The sequence below is a fragment of the Salvia splendens genome, chromosome 4, assembly GCF_004379255.2.
Source record: "Salvia splendens isolate huo1 chromosome 4, SspV2, whole genome shotgun sequence".
Lineage (NCBI taxonomy): Eukaryota > Viridiplantae > Streptophyta > Magnoliopsida > Lamiales > Lamiaceae > Salvia > Salvia splendens.
The window spans coordinates 39,507,030-39,531,337 of NC_056035.1; the positions used below are offsets into that span (position 1 = coordinate 39,507,030).

The 24,308-nt window shown below is 35.5% G+C and overlaps 3 protein-coding genes across 4 annotated transcripts; 1 reads left to right on the forward strand and 2 right to left on the reverse strand.

Moving 5' to 3' along the window:
* The first annotated feature begins 2,008 nt into the window (after positions 1-2,008).
* LOC121799994 (protein NEGATIVE GRAVITROPIC RESPONSE OF ROOTS-like) lies at positions 2,009-3,355 on the forward strand. Its single transcript, XM_042199535.1, has 5 exons — positions 2,009-2,163; positions 2,256-2,331; positions 2,425-2,837; positions 2,908-3,037; positions 3,121-3,355. Exons 1-5 carry the CDS (start codon positions 2,158-2,160, stop codon positions 3,138-3,140), a joined length of 645 nt encoding a protein of 214 aa, XP_042055469.1. The 5' UTR covers positions 2,009-2,157; the 3' UTR covers positions 3,141-3,355.
* Positions 3,356-3,494: 139 nt separating this feature from the next.
* Positions 3,495-8,331, reverse strand: LOC121799993 (ubiquinone biosynthesis protein COQ9, mitochondrial-like). Of its 2 annotated transcripts, XR_006050407.1 has the most exons (7): positions 7,935-8,331; positions 7,524-7,631; positions 6,706-6,867; positions 6,464-6,635; positions 5,377-5,450; positions 4,574-4,662; positions 3,495-3,812 (listed from the first exon to the last, which is right to left on the reverse strand). XR_006050407.1 is itself a non-coding variant. In XM_042199534.1 (6 exons), exons 1-6 carry the CDS (start codon positions 8,211-8,213, stop codon positions 3,732-3,734), a joined length of 876 nt encoding a protein of 291 aa, XP_042055468.1. In that variant the 5' UTR covers positions 8,214-8,328; the 3' UTR covers positions 3,495-3,731. The 2 variants fall into 2 exon arrangements, 1 of the variants encoding a protein (XP_042055468.1); XM_042199534.1 differs by lacking the exon at positions 4,574-4,662 and having other exon boundaries at positions 7,935-8,328.
* Positions 8,332-9,045: 714 nt separating this feature from the next.
* Positions 9,046-12,920, reverse strand: LOC121799995 (subtilisin-like protease SBT1.8). Its single transcript, XM_042199536.1, has 3 exons — positions 12,085-12,920; positions 10,866-11,782; positions 9,046-9,953 (listed from the first exon to the last, which is right to left on the reverse strand). The coding sequence occupies exons 1-3, from the start codon at positions 12,792-12,794 to the stop codon at positions 9,292-9,294; spliced, it is 2,289 nt and encodes a 762-aa protein (XP_042055470.1). The 5' UTR covers positions 12,795-12,920; the 3' UTR covers positions 9,046-9,291.
* Between the last annotated feature and the right edge of the window lie 11,388 nt (positions 12,921-24,308).

Sequence of the window (24,308 nt, forward strand, 5' to 3'; positions counted from 1 at the left end):
CGGTATGCCTTACTTTTGCGGTATACCTGACTTTCAACATCAATTAAAATAGAAAATTTGAGTTTTTAGAATATTATTTATATTTTATAATTTTAAAAATAAACTAAATATATTTTATTCATAATTATATTTATATTTCATAATAGATTTTACAATTTAAAAATATAAAAAATATATTTTATATCTAATTGTGTTATTTTTGCGGTATATACCTTAGTCTACGGTATATACATTGATTTACGGTAGATACCGAATTTCGGTATGCAGCGGTATACCGCGGTATTTGAAAATTCATACTGGTACCTTATAGGAATCTTTCGGTAAGGTATCATACCGTACCGAAAATCACGGTATACTGAAAATTCGGTATATTCAGTATTTTTTCGATACGATAAGACCGGTATTTCGATATTTTCCCCCCAGCTATAGGCGCAACCATACATTTCAAGTTGTGGGTCCATAAAGACATTTCACAACTTCGTGACAAGATTTTTCTTACTGTTAAAATAAAGAAAACAAAAATTCAACCTATATAAATATCTCAAAAAATCCAACTTTTATTATAATTTCTAAATAATGATTTTAAAAATAAAAAAGGAGTTAAACAGATAGATAGAGAAATGAATTAGTCATAGGATTAAAACTTCGGCATGAAACAAAATCATGATTCTTGAAAACATGGTGCATACACAATATATCCTAGCGAAGATTAGGCAATAATCAAAATTAAATTAGTAATAAGAATGTGATTAGGAAAAGAGTGAGATGATGGTTAATTGTTCATGCATTTGTGCCAAACTTTATTCAGTGATTTAGGACTAAATAATAATACTAGTAATATAAATGATGAAATAACTTCACTTTGGAATTGAACGCGGAGGGTACAATGTGTACAATTTCATTATTGATGTTACTAATGCTTCAGAACAGAGTCAAAATTTAGCAGACTAATAGTCAAATTTGACAAGCATATGTACTTACTCCACCAATTTAGATCATCAATTCTCGTGTAATTTTTCTTATATTTTACAATTGTGTGAAGCTTTAATTCATAATACTATTATAATCTCATATGCCAAAAACATTAACTTAAAATATAACGGCAAACATTTGAAAGATTAAATATGGATTTGTAATTGATTAACCGTTAAAACATTATAATCTGTTTTTATCTATTTAATAATGAATCGTTATCGATGTGCGGCACATAAAAAGCAGTTGAAGAAGCTGTAAGAAATTTTCGTTGAAACAAACGCAAAGAAGATAGCAGCAACAAGCTAAGAGATTCAAAAATGGGAGGTTGAACAAGTGCTTTGGAACTTGAACCAAATACATACCTACATTGACCCGTCGAGGTATAAAAATATGAACTTTGAACAAATTCTAATTTATTTAGTTCAATATTCGAACGACAATTCATAAAAATTGATTTTTTTTACTTTTCTCACGATGGAGATCTCTTCTAAAATCGAAGCTAAGAAGATCTCTATCAGTTCGTCACACCTACCCATATAGGCTATCACAAACTTGCCCTAGGTCTCTATCAACTGTGGCTCGGAGATTTTTCGGGCAAATGTGATCCTGAATTAGCGCACATGTGTAAAATTTTCATAATTTGAACAGATAATGGTGTTTACGTGTATTAACGTGGTGATATGGATCGTTTTGAGTTCATGAAACTAAAATAAAAACATGTTCAGTCATGTAGAGCAAATGAAAACTTTTTATACGGAGTATTTTTTTGATTTGTTATTCAAATTTCTGAAAGGTGGATAAGTTACTCATGATTTTATAGGAAATTAATTAATAATGATTTTTTCAAAGAAATGATATAATTTTTTATTTCAACAAACAACTTCGTATATATCATTGAGCGTACTGTTCACGTAGACCTTTGTATCACATGAGCTTTAAAAAAATCAAAACTTAAGATACTCTTTATAATTTAAAATTTGAAAGTTACGGAACAAATCAGAATTAACACAAAATTCATGATTTTACAGGCAATTACCCGCTCTATTTATACCTTATAAACCACATTTCTCATGCTTGTGGGATTCCATCACCTTTTATCTCCAATTCCACCATACATACATTACAAACTCCATCCACACTTTTTTTTGGAGGAAAAAGTCAGATTAATCATTGCTGCCACAGATGAAGGTAAATTAATCTCCAAATCAAGCTAGCAACAGTCATACAATCAATACTATTCCACATACAGTAACATGATTAACATAATCTTCAACATTCAGATCTTCAGCTGGATTCGAAGCAAACGCAATGGCAACGAAGGCAGCAACACGAAGCCCAATCCACAACCAAAATCATGTTTGTTTTTCTCAAATAATTAATCCTACAGCAATAGAGTTAAGAAGAAGATGAATTTGCGTGATTTAATTTCAATTTTTGAAATGCATGCAGATGAGAAGAAGATGACCTGCAACGAAGAATTCTCCGATTGGCCGAACGCGCTGCTGGCGATCGGCACATTCGGAAACAACGCCAATCCGAAAAATCGCGAGCCAGTAGTTGAGAGTGAAGAATCAACACTAGCGATGAAGGATGAGGAGAATCTGTCGGTAGAGCACCTCATAAACTGCCTGCGCGGCGGCGGCGATGAAGGCGGCGACCGCCGTCTGGAGAGGCTGGGCAGCCTCGTGGAGAGAGGCGGAAAAGATATTAAGTCGGATAAGAGAAACAGAGGCATCGGAAAAAGGTCGTTGTCGTTTCTGCTGAAGAAGGCGCTCCTCTGCGGCGGTGGATTCACCGCGGCGCTTCCGATTATAAGAGATCCGCTTCCAGATCTGAAAATTGATCAATCGACAATGGAGAAGGTGAGAACTCGATTTCATTTGATGCATGAATATTTATGGTGATTAAGTATTTAAATACTCCATGTTGCAGATATTGAGGGCTATGTTGCACAAGAAGATATACCCTCAAAGGCCAACTACTCCAAACAAATGCTTGGATATGGGTGAGGAGGATGACACCACCACTCATGGAAGCAAATGGGATAAAACAGACTCTGAATGTAAGTAGAAATTGATAATGATTCTTCGTTACCCGAGCATCACGTTGGAGGAGAAATGTCTTACGAACTTGATGTTTTTGCAGATATTGTGCTGGAGATTTGAGGATCTACGATCAGTGTAATTCTGAACTGGATTGGAGTTTGGGCATGTTTTTGCCATGGCTTGCCGTGCCATGACACTCAACGGCACGGTTAAATCGGGTTTTGCCATGGTTGGCACATCACTACACATGTTATTCTTCAAGATTCTTGTTGAGATATCAAATTGATTGTAGATCGAAGAGCACATATATATATGAGTTTAACACATTGTCTTTATTCAGAATGTGTATAAATATTAAATGTTCAGAGTTACTATACTATTTTACATACACAAGCTGTGCATAAATGTGACCAAAATCAAGACCCACAACAGCATTCTTACGAATATACAGCTAATCTTTTATACTTGGTAGGATTCATCCAAACAAAACATTAACTCTGATAAAGCAAAATAACTCTTCCAGATAGAGGATTCTGGATATATCAGGGATAAAACCGTCTAGCATTCTTGTTGAACATACATACAATAGTCTCCTTCAATCGAAGAGAAGTTCGAAGGGAGAGGCTGTAGTCGACATTGTAAAATGAAAGACGAAGGAAAAAGGAGGAAGAATGGAAGCAGTAAAATTATTTCTACCACCCTTCTAAATGCTCAACCCCTAAGAATTTTATTCAGAAAACCTTGCACAGGACCTCCCATCCCAGCTCCCACTGCTTCGGCCAAATATTTTACCTGCAGATTCGAAGTCAAAAAGCTTCAGATAACGATATTTGAATTTCTATATATGTGTTCTTGCAGAAAGAGAAACAAAGATAATGCGGTAAAAACCGGAAATTAACCTGGTATGTACATGCTTTGTAACACATAAATGCAGCAAGGAAAGTAGGCTTTTACAAATTTATTCCAATAATTCCAGCCATGTTTTAGAATATAGGTGGGTTTCCAAAAAAGTTTCATTATAATTGTTGTATTTATTAATACCTGAATTACTAATTAATGGTTATAATGGTTCTGTAATGGATTATCTTATCTTGTCTAGCTATGTGTCTAATGCCTTGCGAAGTGTGGAAATAATCAGAAAAAAACAGTAATAATTAACTAATGGATCCCAGAACCAATAGACTAAGCAGGTAGTATTCAATTCTTTGAATCTGCTCCAATCATAACTTTCAAAGGACTTGATAGAAATCAGAGTTATGTAGAATAGGTTCTTAGGCTCTCAAGTCAAAAATAAAAGTAACTAAAACGGTGGCAAAAGTTTAACTCGAATAAGGAACCGGTCCTCAAACAATGCATCAAGCATGTAGCTATTTGAGATGATCATTGGGATGATGTAGCTCAATGAGCTGGCTTAATTATATTTCTATATATCTTAAGCACTCATCTTGGAATAAGTACTTGACGAAAGTTAGATCAAATCAAATAATTAATGCAGTACATGGCTAAATCCATTACTATTATTCAAGGAACATACATTATAGCTACTTCTTTACCTAAAGAGCAATTTCTGTCCTCCTCGGATCCTCCCAACCTAGTTTAAGGTTGTTTATGCATGTATGCTGTTCAAAGCACTTCCTTTCTCCTAATCAATAAAAAGATTATGCATTTCTAAGCTGGAGTTTTTTAATATGTTCAGAAATGGAAATTACAGTATAAATTTCATGTAGAAGCAAATGTTTCTAATCCTAACTAGCTTGAGCTCTTCGGAACTATTATTCCTCACACTTCTAATAAGATAAACATGCAAACTTAATATGCTATACATTGGCATAGACATGTTTAGTGAACCTAGATTCAGGGCCCATAAACTATTCAAAACCACAGTAATCTTTTAGGAGGATTTATGGCTCTAATAGGAAGTCGTTTCTATACACACACACACACACACAAGATGCCTTGTTTTCTGCTTTAAAACAAAATAGAGCAACAGAAAATTGAATAACTAAAAGGTTAGAATATGCACCTTTTCAAAGGAATTTTACTATATATTCATATACATCTCTTCCTCTATCTAAAAGAAGCAGAGAAGAGCATATACTGCACTAATTGGAATAATCGTACAACATACTGAGCATTGGGTAATGGGCACTAAGGACAGTTATTCTCGAGAGATTGAAACTGTCAGTTGGTTTAGCGTTGGAAACCATGTACTCAATGGGTGTCATTTAACGCTGCTGTATTTCACGAATTTGGGTAGGATGCAAAATCAAGTGAAAAGAGAGAAGGCTCCCAAAGAAATATGCAAAATACACCTTCGGATGATCAAACAACTCTGTTTCCAGAGCATTATGTTTACCTCTTCAAGTGACTTTTTCAGGTCAAATGCATCTCTAACTCGATCATCCAAGAAAGCCCATGTGTCCTGAAAATCTGACAAAAGAAAGCGTGGCAAGTGAACAAGCCCTTCCCCGGAGATTAATGTAAACAATACTCCTAGTTAATGCTCTATCCAACAATCTAGCAGGACTAAACAACAATTTAAAGGATAAATTAATTGCATCACCGCCATAATGTAACTACTGTTTCTGACATGAAATCCTGAATGGGAAACACACGGGAAGCTTAAGATAAAATGATGTATGGAAAGGAATAACAGCCACCCTGTTATATAGAAAATTAATGTAAACAATATTCATAGTTAATGCTCTATCCAACAATATAGCAGGACTAAACAACAATTTAAAGGATAAGTTAATTGCATCACCACCATGATGTAACTACTGTTTCTGACATGAAATCCTGAATGGGAAACACACAGGAAGCTTAAGATAAAATGATGTACAGAAAGGAATAACAGCCACACTGTTATATAGAAAATTAGAGAATCAGAAAGGAATAACAGCCACACTGTTATATAGAAAATTAGAGAATCAACTTTTTGAATGTGCTTGCGATGTTAAATACTATTCCCTCCGTCCCAAGATAGTTGAGTCGTATTCCTTGTCAGGTCGTCCCAATGTAGTTGAGTCGTTTCTTTTTTGGCAAGAAACTTTGTTCTCTCTCCTACTTTACTATCTCTTTCTCTCTTAGACTTTATTCTCTTTCCACTTTAACCTTTAAACATTAATTTCTTAAAATCTTGTGCCCAAAATAAACGTCTCACCTACCTTGGGATGGAGGGAGTACTAATTAGATGGACTACAAGAGTACTGATTTGGGAGAGAAAAGTCAGGTCAAGGGGTATTTGATGGGGCAGCAGCAGCCTAAAACTGATATTGTTTGTTTATTATGCTAAAAGAGAATTCTATCAAGAGCTAAGACTACAGAACCCTTCCACACTGACTTTAGTTGGGGGTTTGAAGCTGATGTGCCCATAATACCAAGGTCATTCTGAGATGGAACTGGACTGTTCGAATAGAAAAATACATAATATGGACTCTAACCTGGGGAATTATCTGTCAGCATGTATAGTTCGGTTGTCGAATATATTGCACCAAGGACTGTGCGCTTCGCATACCAATCAGTATCAGTGGCCACATCACCAGCAGCATGCCAAATTTCATCAACAAGCATTGCCCTTTGCTTGAAGCTTGTAGAGATATTCAAAGGTTGCGCCTACAATTGAGCAAAATTCAGAGAAAGTATATGGTAAACGAATGAATAAGAGACTCACTAAAACAGTTACCTGTATGCCAAGTGCTTGATGCCACTTTGAGATGTAAGGTGCCTGCATCTCTAAGCGAATCCTGACAAGCTTGGATACACGGTGGCTCGGAATCAAGTTCTTCAAATCCTCTTTTGTGTCAATAATATCAATTAACTTTTGCAGAGAATCATCCATGAAATACTGAACAAAACAAATCAGGACATAGGACATTAAGCATGATATGAGGCTGCTTACAAGTGGCACATGAACTGAATTTTGATAATTAGAGAAGCAACGGTATACAGAAAATAAATAGCATACTCCCATCATAGGGAAAAGATGAAATCCCTGTAAACTGGCCGTACAATGGAAATAGCAGACTGTACAGTAATATAATGTAAATATTACTGATATACCACACACTGAAATTTGTATCAGATAAAATGAAACGTTTAAGAGAAGAATCTTTGAACATGAATATGCATAGCAATTGTCCAACTTAAAATAAGTCAATCAACATGATGTGGGTAGAACCTGGTTATGACTGACAAACACCATAACTGTTTAGAGCAACCAATTACATATTTTGAAGAGTTGCAAACTAATGAAAACACATACACACTCTTTGCTTTCCAGATATAAGATTCAATAGAAAGTCAAGAAAAGATGAGAAACAATTCAGTTTTCCAAGTTCCTAAATCAACAATTCATTCGTTGTCAATCAGTTAATTTGACTCCTTGAGGCAGGAAACCATGCTGGAATCAGAAAAGCAAAGGAATCGATAATCAACCATTCTAGTTGGAGGTAATACAGGCAAAGCCCCCAAGCAAACGGGTGTAGAGATCAAAAGTTATACCTCAACAAGAGCAGCTTCCTTTCGAGGAAAAGATCCTACAATAGAAGGAGAGACACCAACCTCCTTCGCTCCAGCAACCATTGCAGATTCTGTCCATCCTAATCTAATCTGCTCCATAAAATTACGCAATTATCCCAAACCAAGAGTAAGTCACCTTCACTAGAATATGCGCATACATATGCCTATTAACGATTGGCAACAAGTAACCACAGAAACGGAGGGAAAATACAATATTAACAACATTGAGAATAAGGTTTCTGTTTTCTCCCGATTAAAATATCATGCAGCAAATTAACAATGATAATCAATCACCAGGACAATGTACACAAACAAAACCAAAAGCAAAATTGCATAAAATGCAATCACGCAATATTTGAAGAGAGCTAATAAATTTGGAAGGGGAGACCGTACAACGTGGCCGAGCGATGCCTGAAGAACGCGAGCCTGCTCTTCTTGCCAGTGAGCTTTGGGGCTGGCCGTGGCTCTAGGGTTCCGCCGTTCATCTGTTGACGGCGACGAATTGAAAGCAGCGGTGTTATCAGGTCTGTGATTATGAGCGTTGTCGGCCGCGCCAGCTGAAAACGCCGCTCGGTGTGCAATTGGGGCTGAGAAGGGAGAAGGAGAGGCTAATCGGAGAGTGCGGCGGCAGATCGCCGCCGGCAACAACCGCCTCGCCGCCGATCGGTACATTGAGTTAGTAGTGGAATTTAGTAATGCCACGTATGCACTGCAATACAAGTCTGCGGTTAATAAAAAAGGAAGTGAAGCAATTTTGCACTTGTCACGAATATTATGTATACTAACTACTCCTAATGATCCTATTTTTATGATATTAGTCTAATTTGTTAAAAATAGAATTGAATAATAAGTAAGTTGTGGATGATTTAAGTATAATAGGCCTTCTAAGTAAGTCTAATTCTCCCAGCGAATTTGATACTCCCTAATTAAACCTTATTGAATACCCTCACTTTTTTTTTTGTTACTCCATGTTTGCTTGCTATATGCGAATTGTTTCATTCACATTTGTTATTATTGCCTTTTGCTTGGTTTGGATTTCGGGTTATATTGTTTAACGGCTTCAGTTCTAGTGCTATGTGCGTAGTATATTTCTTGTGGCAATAACTTCGAGTTTTTGCTATTACAAATAAATTGGATAACCAAAAATAACAAAATTGATCATTGAGCATTAGTATAGTATTAGTTAAGCATCATGCACTATGTTATTTTCATCTTGAGAGTTACATATGCGTCAGTTGAATATAGAAAAAAATAACTTCAACTAAATAAATAACAAAAAATGTCTTTTTACACGTATGTTTTGAGTTCCATTGCAAACCATTCACGAATTAGGGGTGATTTACAATTTAAACTCAAATATATAGTTTTTATGTACTTTTTTGCAAGATCGAGTTCTATATTGTGATTTTGAGTTTATTTTTTGTACTCCTAATTCGAATCCGATTTCGTATTTTAATTCCCGTTTCGAAGGTTAAAAACAACAAGAATTAGGTGGTTTTATGACTTAAGCTTAATTAAATGATTAATATATAGGAACATAGTTAAAATCCCATAAAACAAAGGCAGCTTCTGCCAAAGGCAACATTAACAGACGAAATCAGCATCCCAAACCGCCGCATCATCCATCTACCATCTCTTGTTCTTCTTTTCCTTTTTTTTTCCGACAACACTTGTTTTTCGATACCACTAAGGATGATTGGCCGATCCGGTCCTGGGAATCCGAGCATCGTCGTTGGGGATGACAACATTCTCAGACCCGCGTCCACGAGTAGGAAACGGGGCTCCGCACTTGATGCTGCTCGTTCTTCCAAGTGATCGAGCCGAACTCATTCCTTGAAGCACCCGCCCCCTTGGCCGAGACAAAGGTCACCGTGTAGCGTAGCTTGTCGCCTACCTTCTTGAAGGCGAGCGTCGCGGGCTTCACGGTGACCACCACATTCTTCGGCGCCTCAACAGCGACCTTGTACACGGACCCGGACACATCCACATTAGTTAGCTCGCGAGTATACCGCACAACCCTAGACTTCCCGAACAGCACAGAGAATGACGGGTAGTTGAGCTGCCCAGGGTCCCGGAACTTCCTCGCGCACGTCACATTCGGGCGCTTCGCAACAACCTGCACCATCTCGACCGTGTACCCCAGAGAGCACAGGAACGCAACGTAATCATCTGGGGAAGCATCGTACACGAGCCCGGGAGAGAGGGCCTTCTGAGGGTCAACGTGGCCGGCACCATGCGCCCACGGTGTGGAGAGCGAGTAGTCGGCAGCGTCGCGGAGGGGCGAGTTCGAGTTGTCGAGCGTGTACGCCGTCGTCATCAGGGCCGACTTGATCGCGCTCGGGCTCCACGTAGGGTGCGCAGCCTTGAGCAGGGCGGCCAAGCCGCTTATGTGAGGGCAGGACATGGATGTGCCTGAGATATCATTGTCAAATAGTATAATGTACAAAGTCAGTGTAGTGACAATGGCACTAAGGTATCATTCAACGAAAGGTAGGTATGGGTGTCTGAATATTTTTATTTTATAAGAATGTGACCACTAACACTAAGTCATGTCATTTTCAAGCTCAACCATTTTCAGTTACACCCTTTACTTTACAGCTCATGTTGATCTATGTAGTTACTTTTTTTGTGTATATATCTCCACTAATGCAATACAACACTATTTCCATGTATGATGTATCCTATATTCAAAATTCAAAAAGTATGACCACAAAATTTGAAACAAACATTAACAGTCAGCACACTCAGTTTATTACAAACAAGCCCCTAGTAAATGCCGAGTTAAAACTGAACCGGTGGTTAAAACCTAACCGGACGTCCGGACCGGGAAGTTATCGGACACTTCCTATTTGAACCGAAACCATGAAAAAATCGGGGAAAAAAACCCCATAAAAATAAGAGGTAAAACCGGTCGAGATTAGTTCATAGCTGGAATTGGGAAATTGGTTGTGAGTAATCACGGTTCCACATTTCTAAGACCGGAACACAAACCGACGGTTCAAAACCCATGGCACCACTACAAGCCCCAATGAATTGAAAAAATAGTAAAAAGGCTGCCTTAATCACAGAACCAACTACAGTATATAGTTAAAAAATCAAAACAAGACTACGTTTGACATGTTACACCTCCTGTGTAAAACACTAGAGTAATTAATAATATTTCAAATTTCTTAATACTATCATGGCAACAGCATTGAGGAATATCATAAGATTTGTTGCTGCCGAATCACACTTACCAAATAAAATAATAATAAAGTAATAAAAGCAGTCAAATAATGATAGGCACAAAAGAGGTAGCCGTTATGCGAGGAAGAAAATACTCACCAGACATGATGTTGAATTGGGTCTTCCGAGTGTCCTTCTCGAGGCCAGTGGGGCCCACGGCCCCGGACCACGCGGCGAGTATGTTCACGCCCGGCCCGATCACATCGGGCTTCAGGATCTGCGGCGTGACCATGTTTGGGCCACGGGAGCTGAACGCCGCCACCACCGGGGAGGGCTTCACGTTCAGCACCGTTCCGCCGAAGCTCAGCGCGGCCGTTGGCTTTTTTGCGGTCTTCACATACTGCCGGATCACGTCGCCAATCTTCTTCCCCACAGCCACCGCTGGGAGGAGGTGGCTATCCGCCACCAGCTCCTCCCCGCTCGCGGCCGTGTTGGCTAGAATCATCCCGATTCCGCCGGCCTCCTTCACCACCGCGCCCTTATCGACCCTAGCGCTGATCCCCCTGTCGCACACCACCACCTTCCCACGCACCGCGGCAGGATCTAGCGAGCCGGCCATACATAAATTAGCGGAGGAGTTAGTCCCCTTGTTGTAAACCAAATCAACCAACTTGCTCCCCATTCCACCGCCGCTGTACAGCGATACACCGGTGAATTTCCGGTCATCGCCTAAGGTGGCGTAAGCAGGAAAGTCCCGATCGATCGTGCCAGCTCCGACAGTCATTATCCATGGCGCCACATTAGCCAAGGAAGCCTTAGCTGGACCGCTGTTCCCTGCGGAGCAGGACACGAAAATCCCCCTCTCCATCGCTGCGAATGCGCCGATGGCAATGGTGTCGCGGGAATACGGCGCGGATCCGCCACCGAGGGATAGAGACAACACATCGACTCCGTCCTGGATAGCGCGGTCCATCGCCGCGAGGATATCCGAACCGAGACAACCCGAAGACCAGCACACGCGGTATGCAGCCACCCTCGCGTGCGGCGCCATACCGCGGGCATTGCCGCTGGCGTACCTGAGCAACGTACGTTCAAAGAGAATAATAAGAAAACCATACTACTTCTTCCACAATCAATACATGTTTTTTTTCAATTTTGATCATCAACAATCAATATGTGCTTAATACTACTACCATTTCAATCAATTACTTCACTAAATTAATTCTATTTTATCAATTTTAAATTAAAAATTCTTGATATTAGCTAACATAGCTCTCGAAGTAAGACCAATTATATCCAAATTAATTGAAATAAATATAATAAAAATATAACTAAACAATAATATCCAAATTATAAGCTCAATTTATACATCCGTTACCCTAACAAGCTGGCGTTTCCGACGAGAGATCCAGCGGCAGTGCTGGCCGTGTGAGTGCCGTGGCCGTCATCATCTCTTGGCGACTTCGATTCCTTCTTCCCGCCGGCCGCCGCCATCATATTGTAGCCTCTCGAGAAGAATCTCGCGCCGATCAGCTTCTTATTGCAATGGATCTTAGGATTAAAATCCGCCGCCGCCTCGCACTCGCCGCGCCACCGCGCGGGGACATCCGTCATCCCTGCGTCGGCAAACGACTTCGACTCCGGCCATATACCTGTATCGAGGACGCCGACAATGACGTCCTGCGACGCCTGGTTGAGCTCCTCGAGGCCGTGGCCAGCCCACTTCCCGTCCACCGCCTCGAGGCCGAGGAACTCCGGGGTGCGGGTGGTGTGGAGCGAGTACACCGTGTCCTCGTACACTCCGACCACCGCGTCCGATTGGCGGAGCGATTCCGCCTCCTCCGGTGAGAGCGCGGCGGCGAAGCCGTGGTAGGCGGCGTCGTAGGTGTAGAGGATGGAATCGGGGGCGGATTCGGCGGAGGTGAGAGCCTGCAGGTGGTCGGAGTACCAGTCGGCGTGGGTGGCGTAGTCCGCCGGCTTGAGGTGGTGCTTCATCTGCACAATGTAGGTCTGCTTGCTCAGAACCGGAACGAGGCATGACTGGAAAACGGCAATTGCGCAGAGGCAGATTGCTAAGCGCGTCGCCATTTTTGGAAAAGCTTCGAGATATCTCTCTCTCTGTTTTATCTCTGTCTACAGATATGTTTATATAGAGAGATAGAGAGAGGAGGAAAGTGTATGTATTTTACTGTGTGTGAAAAATGGAGAGAATCTGAGAAGACAGTGTGAGGATGGCGTGATTTTAAATAAGGACGAGCTAAGAAAAGTGCATGTATTTCCAGGCTTGAAGTTTAACTTAATTACATAAATGCCACTGCCAGCTCAGACTAGGAGTTGGTGGCTTCGGCTTATTTGTTGAGACCCACTAAATGGTTAGTGGGTTGCGCATTTCGTTTCTCTATTTATTAAATTTTAGATTTAATTTGAATTATGTGATATTTTATCCACCGTTAATTTCAATTATCTTTGTCCATAAAAATGTTTATCCTATGTCATAAAATTTAATGTGAAATTGATAATGTAAAGATAAAGAAAAAAATACTAATTCAAATATTATTAGTGAAAAATAAATCATACTTTATTATAGACTAGCTAGAATGAAAAAATCTGACTTTTTATTGAATTTGAGATAGTACTTCCTTTCCAAAATTTCTTCATTTTCTATTTTTATAAAAAACAAACTCTTTTTTTTTGTTTTTTTTCTCTCATATAGTATTATTACTTTTAACTCATTTATTTTATTTTTTCTCGAATTTATCTTAACTCATTGAACATTGTTTTATAGTACATGTTAAATTGCCAAAAAATCAGAAAGTTTAGGCAAAGTGCAACTTTAAAGATCAAATGTAAAATTCTTGAATCATAAATTTATTCATAATTATTCTTGAATGGAATTTTTGTTGAAATTGTATATATGATATGATAGTAAAAAAAATTATATGGACGTCACCAACCGTAAATTAAAAAGATGTTATTTATTTATGAAGAATATAACATCATTTGAGTGAAAAATATTAATAATATATTGTACGTAGGTGGATAGCAAAATAAATGCGAATAAATTCAAATTTTTGAATAATTTATCCACTAATTTTAAAATTATAAAACCAATTAGAATTTGATTAAATTTTATGATGTTATATATGATTTGTTATTTATTTTTTAAATACCGTGTTGAAAAAGCTCTTCAGTTTTTGTCCATTTTATAGTTTGGCAGATGGCAACTGTGAAAAATTGTCTCATTACTATTTTTATTTTATGTGAAGGGACAATATTTCTCTTTATCGAGCGACTTAATCCGTGATTTATGCTGAAATGATATGTATCGGCCAATATTGCTATGGAAAACGACAAATAATAGAATTATTAGAGGAATAGGAAATGAATATGAGATCGAAAATATATTAATGATTTGTGAAGTAGTGAAAACAGTAGTTTATATTGAAAATTAGTTCAAATTAGGCAATTGTATGTCAATTCATTTATCGGTAGTAAATTGATGATGATACTCCATCCACCCATGATTTAAAATATCTTTTTTAAAATTTTGGCAAATTTAAAAAAATGAGACTTCAAATTATTATAAAAATTAGTGGAATGTGGTATCGATTTTTATGAAGTATTATATTTGTGCTTTAATACATGTTTTATAATGTATTGGTATTGATTTTAAAAATTATTTTATTTTGTAAAGAAAATAGTTGAAAAAAAATAATGAGATATGAATTGTATTTATACTTAATAATTTTATACAAATTATGAGATAAATGAGTTAATGGAATTTAGCATATAACTACAAAGAATAGGAAAGTTAATGAAACATTAAATGTGAAACGCATAACCAATTTAGTTAGAAAGTGAAACATTAAATCGTTGACATTCTAAAATAGGAGGTGAAATAGTATTTCATCGAGTATGCGAGTATTAAATAAATGGTTATATGCAATTAAATAAATAAAAAAATTCTAATCAATTGGTCCTGTTTCAAATTACCATGGTACTGTCATATATCATTTGTAAAATAAATGCATGCTCTGGTTATTTCGTTTTTCCAATCTAGTTAAAATTGATTATAAGAATTAAGAAACGTTTAGAATGAAGAACTCTCACAATACAAAATATGCACACAACAAATAATTTTATATTAATAAAAAAAATCCTTGCACTAATTATGTATACTAGAGTAACCCAGCTAGAGAATAATGATCGATAAATAACTCACTAATAGAAAATGAAGAACAACATAATTGATAAGATAATTCTTTTTCATTCAATAGGGCAGAAGCTAATCATCTCGCGAGTTAAAAATAAAACTATTGTTAATTATCTTGAATAAATACAAGATTATGCAGTTGTATTATCATCATTCAATATGTAAAAAGCGTGTCGTCAAAGTGTAAATTTCAATATTTGACTATTTGTGGAAAATTATAGCATGACATAGATTTGAAAGTGATACTTTAGTTTAGACTTAATGGTTAGAGTAATTGATTGGAAAATTATTATGGGAAAATACTTGAGTTATGTTTGCTTTCGGTTCTTCCTTTACATTTATATCAAATATTTATTTATATTACTTAGTATTTGCTAATGCTATTTCTCAATCTTTCAAGTCGCTTATATGATATTGTAGGGTCAATCACTTTGTTTATTTTGATGGTCTGTTAAATTTTCAATCTATAATTGGCGGTGCATTCTAATATATTGACAAAATTAAATATAATATTTAATGGGGAATTCAAGATTTTTGGTTTAGGAATAAGATGTTAAAAAAATAGTTGTTTTTCTAAATAAAATATGATGATACATTTGATTAAAGTGCTTATTTTCTAAATTGTTTTACAAAAAATTATGTGTATATATACATATATCTGACTAAAGTCTAACATTCACATTACCTTTAACAAAATTCACAACTTTTTCAGCAACTCAATAACACAAATGCAAATTTTTAAGAGTTGCAATAGTATATAAAGCTGAAAAAAATTTTCACTACATTACACAATAATAACTGAAGTTTGGTATAGAAAGAAAATTGGAGTGTTAGTGATGATGTTTCTAGCTTTAAATAATTGATGATGAGTAGAATAATTTGTAAGATCAATTGATGATCTTTATATTTGTTCTCCTTTTAATACAAATATGGATTGTTTCTTTTGTTAATAAAACAAAATTCATACTACTCTCCTCTATGGTAAAAGTTTTGTTTTTTTTTTTAAATTTGGTCCGTCCACTAAAATTATCTATTTATATATTATTCATGGACCAATGTAATATTATTATCTCCTCATAGGCCTTATCTAATATATGTACTACTCAACAATCCCAGCATAAAAGACGAAATATTAAGAGCATTTTCAAGGAGAGAGGTAAATGGAGAGGTAAACTAATATAACTACCATATTTACCTTATTTCATGAGAAATCATTCTCTAAGGGGAGAGGTATTTGAGAAGGTATTATATTTTTTTCTCATTTTGAAGAGGTATCTTTACCTCCCAATCAATGGAGAGGTAAAATCTTATAACTACCATATTTGTCTTCTTTTCATGAAAAATCCTTCTTCAAGGGGAAAAATATTTGAGAAGATATTATACTTTATGTTTTTAATGCATTTTGTACTATTATTTTATTTTTAAAAAATAATTTATCTTTCTATATACCTTTTCCCTTTGGAATGTGTTACTTTTTAAAATGATATATTTCACTTTTTTAAGAAGGTATATACATAATATACATTTTCTATATACTTTCTCTCCGTAGAACTTCTCCCCTTGGAGATGTTGTAACTGTAACTCTAAATGCAAATTAATTAATAAGAACTAACCAGTCGCATTTAATAGAATTTACCATCAATATAATTGTAGATTAATAAATGTCTCCAACTGTATTTAGATACTACTTTCCCTATTTAAAGGAAGAAGACCCTTCCTTGAATATCATGAGATTTAATGTAATTTTATTTTATCTATTGAGAAAAAAAATAAAATAGAAATAAATGTGTTTCTATTTATAATAATGATTAAAGAATTATTTTGGTTGGGGCAAATAAAAAAAAGGAAGTACTCTATATGCTAAACCTCCTCATAGTATACATAGCTGGAATTTTTTGCAAGTTACTCGTGGTGAATTTAAAACTTAACTAGAAATTAAATTTCATTACTAAATACATGTTCCGAAAAAAAGACTATATTTTATGTTTTAGATACGTGAAAGACCAATGTCGATAGAATTCATTTGAAATATCAGATAAAAAGAAATGAATATGTTTTATTGAGATAGATAAAATAAAAAGTACGAATTGAATGAATTATACTGATAGTTATTCATAACATATTGTAAATTTTGGAAATAAAGTTGTGGGAAAATTATTTTTAGTAAAGGTTTAGCTTTTAATATACCTCCTCCGTTTTATATTATGTTTCTTCAGCCGTCAAATTACACTAAATAAATATAACTACCCTTTATAAATTTATTAATTATAATAATAATACTAATAGTTGGGAATACAAATAGAACAAATGTCATAACAATTCTCAATTTTTAAAATGACACTCGTTAGGAAATTAGTTAAATATGATAGTTATTTGAAAAGTAGGAAGTATATAAGTTGTTAACATATGATGGTTTCAGATTTAAATTTATGAGACAGTTTTTAAATTCATGTTCATTCAATAAAAAAAAACATGAAGTATATATGTAAATTAACTATAGTTATTTAATTGGATTATAATTGATTCATTAGATTAATAATTATTAGAGTCAAAATTGGGTATCTGACAAACGTCTCAAATTGGAAGAACACATTTTGAGGCAATTTAAAATTCAAAGTGCAACAATATATAGAATAGCATGGGAATGCAAAAAAATAGGTAGGCCGCACGCGCACCGCCTCAAACTAGATAATGTCCAACTTAATGCATTGCTATACCTCTAATTACATTACTCCAATAAATCTATATTCTCAGTCCATGAAAGTTTGCCTTATTTATTCATTTTCGTCTGTCCCCTAAAATTTATCTCATTTCATTTTTACCATTTTTGGTAGTGAACTTCATATTCTATTAACTCATTCATACTCAAATTTTATTATAAAACCAATATATAAAAGTACGATCAACAATCCACTCACTTTTTGAACCCACTTTCCATTACATTTCTTAAAACCGCACTGGGTCAAAGTGTGTCAATATTTGGGGGACGGAGGGAGTAAGTACTACTCATTCTGTCCCTCTGTAGTTGAGGCGTTTCATTTTGAGCACTTATTCTAAAAAATTATAATAAATAGTTAAAGTGTAGAGAGAGTAAAATAAGAGAGAGAATAATATAGATAAGAGTCTTCTTTATATTATTCTATCTCTTACATTACTTTTTCTATACTTTAACTATTTATTATTATTTTTTTAAAATGGATGCTGAAAATGGACAGAGGGAGTAATATAAAGGTACATTTTATAATTCATAAGTACTAAAAATGTAGACAAAGAATTTTCCTAAACTATTTGTGCTGTGGTTTCTGAAATATGGATAAAATGAATTAGCAAGATGAAATATTTTATTGTGGATAAATTATATTTAGCAAAATAAAATACTCATGTTATAGTGGACGGACGGATTAATAATGCTTTGATCCGTAGTTTTATCCAAAAATGTAAAATTACCCAAATTACACATTTGATACAAGTATTTAGGGCACCCGCAACGCGTTCCGCCGGAACGGTTTCGCCGCGGAACGCGTTGCGGCGCACCGTTCCGCTCCCATTCCGTTCCCATTCCGTTCCGCGTGCCGACGGCACGGAACGCGGCACGGCTTGTGCCGCCACGCGCTCGGGCGACGTGGCGCTCCCCGCTTCGTGCGTGCTTCCCACTCGCCGGCCAGCGAGTGGGACACGTCAGCGATGACGCAATAATTAAATTTTTTTAAAAAATATATTTTTATAAATTTTTTTTTAAACTGTCATATTACCGTTTTTTTAACTTTTTTTAATTTTTTTTACTTTTTATTTTTATTTTCTTATTCTATAAATACACCTAATTTATTACATTTCACACACAACTACACATCTACTCTTCCTAAACCAACATCAATTCCTCTCCAATTTTCTATTTCAATCTCCTTCACAAAATGTCCGGCGACGGGAATTACGGCGGTGGCGGCTCCGGTGGGTGGGATCTCAACGCGTTCGGCGATTGGGAGACCATGTACAACACACTAGGTGGTTCCGGGTCGTCGACGCCGGGCACCCAGGGGTCGGCGACGCCGGGTGGGTACCAACCACCCACTTTCGATGTGGATGCCTACGCTCGACCACCCGGCTCGCGGCTTTCTCAGGGTTTGTCCCAGATTCGGGAGGATATCCCCGTAGAACCCACCCAGGGAGGAAGCCGAGGCGGTGGAAGCTCTAGGGCTGCGTCTGAGGCACCCGAGGAGGAGGAGGAGGAGGAACTGGAGAATCTGGGCCGGCATCCGTACAACAACGAAGAAACTAAGGCGGTGTACACCGCCTGGCTCACCGTCTCGTACGATCCCATCGTTGGGAACCAACAAGCCGCCAAGTGCTTCTGGGAAAAGGTCCGTGATGTCTACCACCAGACTAAGCCGAAAGGGGCCCGGAAGCGCAAATATACAATGCTCCGTGCTCACTTTGGCCGAGTCGACGCACAGGTCAAAAAATTTTGTGGCATCTACGCGGCCGAAGCGGCGAACTACCAAAGCGGAGCTTCGGGCGCCGACATTCTGAGGGCGGCTTTGCGCGTCTTCTACCAGGACACCGGCCTACAGTTCAAATATGTTGATATTTGGCAGCTCGTCAAGGACGAGGAAAGGTGGGCCGGCGGTGTCCGCTCGAGCTCGGGCTCAACCTCAAAGCGCACGAAGCACACGGCGAGCGGCCGCTACTCGTCTGGTGACACCGGTGAGGCCAGCGAGGGTACACCGCAGGTGTTTGGGGGTACGGGGGATCCAATGCCCGACGAATACAGGGGATCCAGCCGTGGGCGCCGTCGGCCGCAAGGGATGAAGGCGGCGAAGACGGCTAGAGCGAGGAAGGGCCGAGGCGAATCAAGCCAGTCGGCCTCGGGATCGGGCTCGCGGGGAGGCTCGGACACACTTATGGTGGCGTACATGACCGCCACAATGGCGGACACTTCCCGCTTCTCGTACGCCCAATTCACGGCCTGGTGGAACGGAATTGTGTATATGGCATCACAACTTGGCCTTCCGACTCCCCCTCAACCTCGACCGCCTCCGGAGGATGATTCGCCGGCGGAGTAGTTTTTTTATTTTCCCACGTTTAATTGTGTGTTTTTTATTTTGTGTTTTTTATGTTTTTAGGATTTTAATTGTTTGCTTTTTTTTATTTTTTTTAAGTTTAAGTTGAATTTTTTTTTAATGTTGTGTGTTTTTTAATAAAGTGTGTTTGTTTTTTATTAAAGTGTGTTTATTTAAATTGAATTGGGTTGGAAATAAAAAAAAATGAAATTGAATGAATAGTAATTTAAGGAACGGTTAAGGAATGAAGGGTTGCAGGTTCCGTTCCTTAGTTAAGGAATGGAGGAAAAAAGTACAGTGGGGCCCTCAAATAGTGGTTTAAGGAACGGTATAGGAACGGTATAGGAACAGCATTGTGGATGGCCTAACAGACTTTAGAAATTAAAATTAAAGGAGTAAATACATAGCTTATTATTATTTTTTATTATAATAGTACTTCTTCCATTTTTTTAGTGTGCCTCAAAAACGTCCCTTTTCATTTTTTAAAAGCACCCATAATTAAATCCTTATATTTTATTCCAACCTTTTTTTTACACAAAAATCAAATATAAAACACATCACAATATTCATATAATAATTTTAGGTTCATTTTCACTCATCTATATGTGTATTTATTAAAATTCGTATAAAAAAAAGGGAGAGCACACACTTATAAAGTTACAAGAGGACAAAGGAGCATAATTTTGATAGCTTGGTCACTAATTTGAAACTTTAGTCATCTTTTGTTGATTATTTCTTCATGATTAGCTACTAGCACGCTAGGAGATAAAGGTAATTCCTTTTTACATTAACATCGCAATTTAGGGATAAGTAATTTAACTTTAATCATGTGTTTTGGTGGTTCATATATAGTTGGAAGTCCATATATAAAAACTGTGTCACGAAATCTATAATTTTATTTATAGGATTAGGGTGGCATATAGTGTTTAGGTCAATGCATAATCACGGATTTATTTAATTTTGAAGGAAAATGAAAAATAATGATTGATCAAATAATTAAAGAATTATAGGAGTTTATACAATAGAATTCCATTAGCATGATAGTAGTGCCCATATAATTGCCAAACAATTAATGTCGTTAATATCGTGCAATTATTTATCGAATTTATATTAGTTATGAACCAAAAGCATTGGTTGCTAAAACTATTTAAGAAAAATATAACTGCTAAAAAGAAAGTAGTTGAATTTAATTAATACCCACACTTCTATATCTGTAGAAAAGACTTTCATCATTTGGATGTCTCCAAAGAAACTTTTACTTTTATAGTGATATTTACTCATTTAATTTTGATTATGCTTTTCATTAATTTATACTTATATTCCTAAAGAAAAATTAAGCATTCACCTCGCATTTTCATACATTAAGATATAATTTAATAGAATAAGTCCTTTTAGCATTAATATCGAATCACAAAGCTTTTAGAAAGTGTACTTCTCTAGACTTATCCTTAAGAATCCAAAATAAATAATTTTGTTGTTTAGACGAACTCAATTATAGAACATTAAGATATTGGTAAAATTAACAAATTATAATCAATTAAAAATACCAAAATCACATGCTCTTATTGTTCCAGACCTTGATGATTAAGTTTATTTATTCTAAACAAACCATCTAAATTAATGAGGGTAATACCTACATCAAGTCATGCCAATTAAATTGGAGTACTACTACTACAAAATAAAAACTTCGAATTAATTTACATGCATGTGCCTTTAATTTACAACCTGTGTATATATGGTTTGTCTATTTTAAAATTAATTTACACTAGATCATTTAGTCCTAAATCGGTATAAAATCATTCCATAATTACAATTCCATCCTACAATTTGAAATTTATTAATTTTATCCCCAACATTCTCAAAATTTTCGACCTACTTTTTGTATATTTACTTCTAAAATAAAAAATTTATGCATATTAAAAAGTTAGAACAAAATTAGAGATAACTTTGATAATTTTAAACGTTGACATGAATTTGATGAAACAAGTAAAAACAACATAGATTCGATATAATTTTAAGTCAATAAATTTGGTCAAAACTTAGCTAAAAAAAGTGTTTTTATGAAGCTTGCGCAGATGGTGGCATAAGTTACGCAGCTTCTTTTTTTAGATTTTATATTACTGGAGCCAGGCAAAATAATTTTGCTATACGTGCTACGACATATTCATTGCTTATTTTAATAGCATGCATCTCTAATATCAACTTCTAATTAAATTAAAGCGTTATTTAGTCGATTTATTTAGTACTAAGATACTTCATATCAAGAGTTTTGAGTCCGAGTAATGAGAGATGGAAAATAATAGGGTGTGAAATAGCTATATTAATTTACTTTCATATATATATATATAAAGGGGTGTATTCATTTCCTTTTGGTATCTTTTGTTCTTTGTTCTTTTTAATCTCAGCCCACGATTTTGTCATCCGACGGTTAGATTGGTGTCACGTGTCATTTAATAATGCAGATTTTCAGTTGAATTATGCACACCGACTAATAATGCATCATTATAGTGTAATAATGCAGATCATCTGGACCGTTGATGAATGAGATCTAACGGCTCATATTAAGAAGAATAAAGGATCTAAGGGATGAATATATATATATATATATATATATATATATATATATATATTATTTGGATTTTTTTTAATTTGCTGGTATTGACTTGTATGTATGAATGTTGTACGGTAGTGTTAGCTGCTACGAAGAAAATGTGTCATAACTCATCGGTATTATTTGTTTTTTTTGTTAGTGTAATAAAATCACGCGGTTTGTCACTCTACTAACATTACTAATTGAGACGTGATTCTTTTATCTTTTGATATAGTACTATATAATATTTAAAAAATCACTACATTTCTCTTTTTACTATGAATCAATATATTAAAATTTACACTCATACCATAAGTTAATCTTACTTTTATAGGGTACTTTAATTATTTTGTATAAATGTAAATTCTCACCATTATTTTGTGAATTTACACTCATGTTTCAATTGTTCATAAAATAAGATATACTAGTATTCAATTGCAAACTCTGATATTTTGGGAATTTTGCAATGTCATATACTATCAATTATTCTTAAAAAATAATAAACGCTACACAATTTTGTATTCGTGGATCCAACTTTATTTTAATGAGTCCATATATTCAAATATTGAATTAAAAGAGCATTTATGTAAATTCTCATATGAAAATACTAATTGAATTTGGCAGGTAAGTTTCGTCTGTTTTTGTTGACATTCAACAGCGTGTATTTATTTTTTGATATTTAATCATATAATTTCTTTTCATTTCACATTGTTTTTTAAAAATACGGAGTATTTATATAGTTCGGGTGGGTTTTTAAAGCCATGTGATGTATAGCTACTTAAATCACATGGTCCCTCATGATTCCAATAATTGCTTTTTAATAAAATCTATTTAAGCATTTCACATGCACCTTCCACTAAGATTTTTTCTTATTTTAATTATTATGTGCCCTATGAAAATGTAATTTAGTAGTAAGATATTTTTGTCCATTTAATAGATTAAAAGTCCAGTAAAAATCTCATTCTTGATGAATTTTTCAAATGTCACAGCAGATACAATTTTGTCTAAATTTTGACCACATGAACAAAATAGAAAAACAAATGATAAAATTCGTTTGTGCTTTTTACTATTGGCTTTTAAAGTTGATAGACCAAAATTTGACTAAAATTCACAAATTTTCTGACAATTTATTCAATATTTGTCTAGCTCTAATATCTCTATAATATATAGTTCAATGGATAGTAGAGTGATCAAATCGAAAATAATATCAATGGATGCATGTTACAAGTTTTAATTCATGCCCTAAGTCTAAAATACAATGAAATATTAGGAAAAAACCATTATCACCACAAATGACCATTAAGTCCAAGACCTAAAAAAGTAATGAGAGACTTATGAATGCAGCTATGTTTATTCTCTTATTAAAGGTACTACAACAGTTCAACCATTAAATAATTTGGAAGAACTAGTTTTAGAAAGTTAAGGTGGATTATTGTCTAAAATAAAATCTTGAACCACAACTGACGATTATTAGTGACAATATGGGAGCACCAGCAATGATTATATGGCTTCACTTTACTAGACCCACACATTATTTCTGTATATCCAAATTCCATTATATACATATATATTTAATATCAATATAATAGTAAATGATAAAAATATGACATCATGATGATATAATCGCTATTTTTAAAAATTATATGATACGATCCTATATCATAGGATATCCCAATTATTTAGTTTCTGATTCACCATATCTTTCTCATTTATATTTAGATATTTATTTTTCCCATTAGATA

What these genes read in the sequence shown, in the direction of transcription:
- LOC121799995 (XM_042199536.1), bottom strand. Translation starts at nt 12,794, where the DNA reads ATGGCGACGCGCTTAGCAATCTGCCTCTGCGCAATTGCCGTTTTCCAG. An exon ending in GGAAACGCCAGCTTGTTAGG is followed by an intron (nt 11,783 to 12,084) that starts GTAACGGATGTA and finishes TACGTTGCTCAG; the next exon opens with GTACGCCAGCGGCAATGCCC. An exon ending in CCAATTCAACATCATGTCTG is followed by an intron (nt 9,954 to 10,865) that starts GTGAGTATTTTC and finishes ATGATATCTCAG; the next exon opens with GCACATCCATGTCCTGCCCT.
- LOC121799993 (XM_042199534.1), bottom strand. Translation starts at nt 8,213, where the DNA reads ATGTACCGATCGGCGGCGAGGCGGTTGTTGCCGGCGGCGATCTGCCGC. An exon ending in ATCAAGCACTTGGCATACAG is followed by an intron (nt 6,636 to 6,705) that starts GTAACTGTTTTA and finishes GCTCAATTGTAG; the next exon opens with GCGCAACCTTTGAATATCTC. An exon ending in TGAAAAAGTCACTTGAAGAG is followed by an intron (nt 3,813 to 5,376) that starts GTAAACATAATG and finishes TCGAATCTGCAG; the next exon opens with GTAAAATATTTGGCCGAAGC.
- LOC121799994 (XM_042199535.1), top strand. An exon ending in CAATCCACAACCAAAATCAT is followed by an intron (nt 2,332 to 2,424) that starts GTTTGTTTTTCT and finishes AAATGCATGCAG; the next exon opens with ATGAGAAGAAGATGACCTGC. An exon ending in ATCAATCGACAATGGAGAAG is followed by an intron (nt 2,838 to 2,907) that starts GTGAGAACTCGA and finishes TCCATGTTGCAG; the next exon opens with ATATTGAGGGCTATGTTGCA.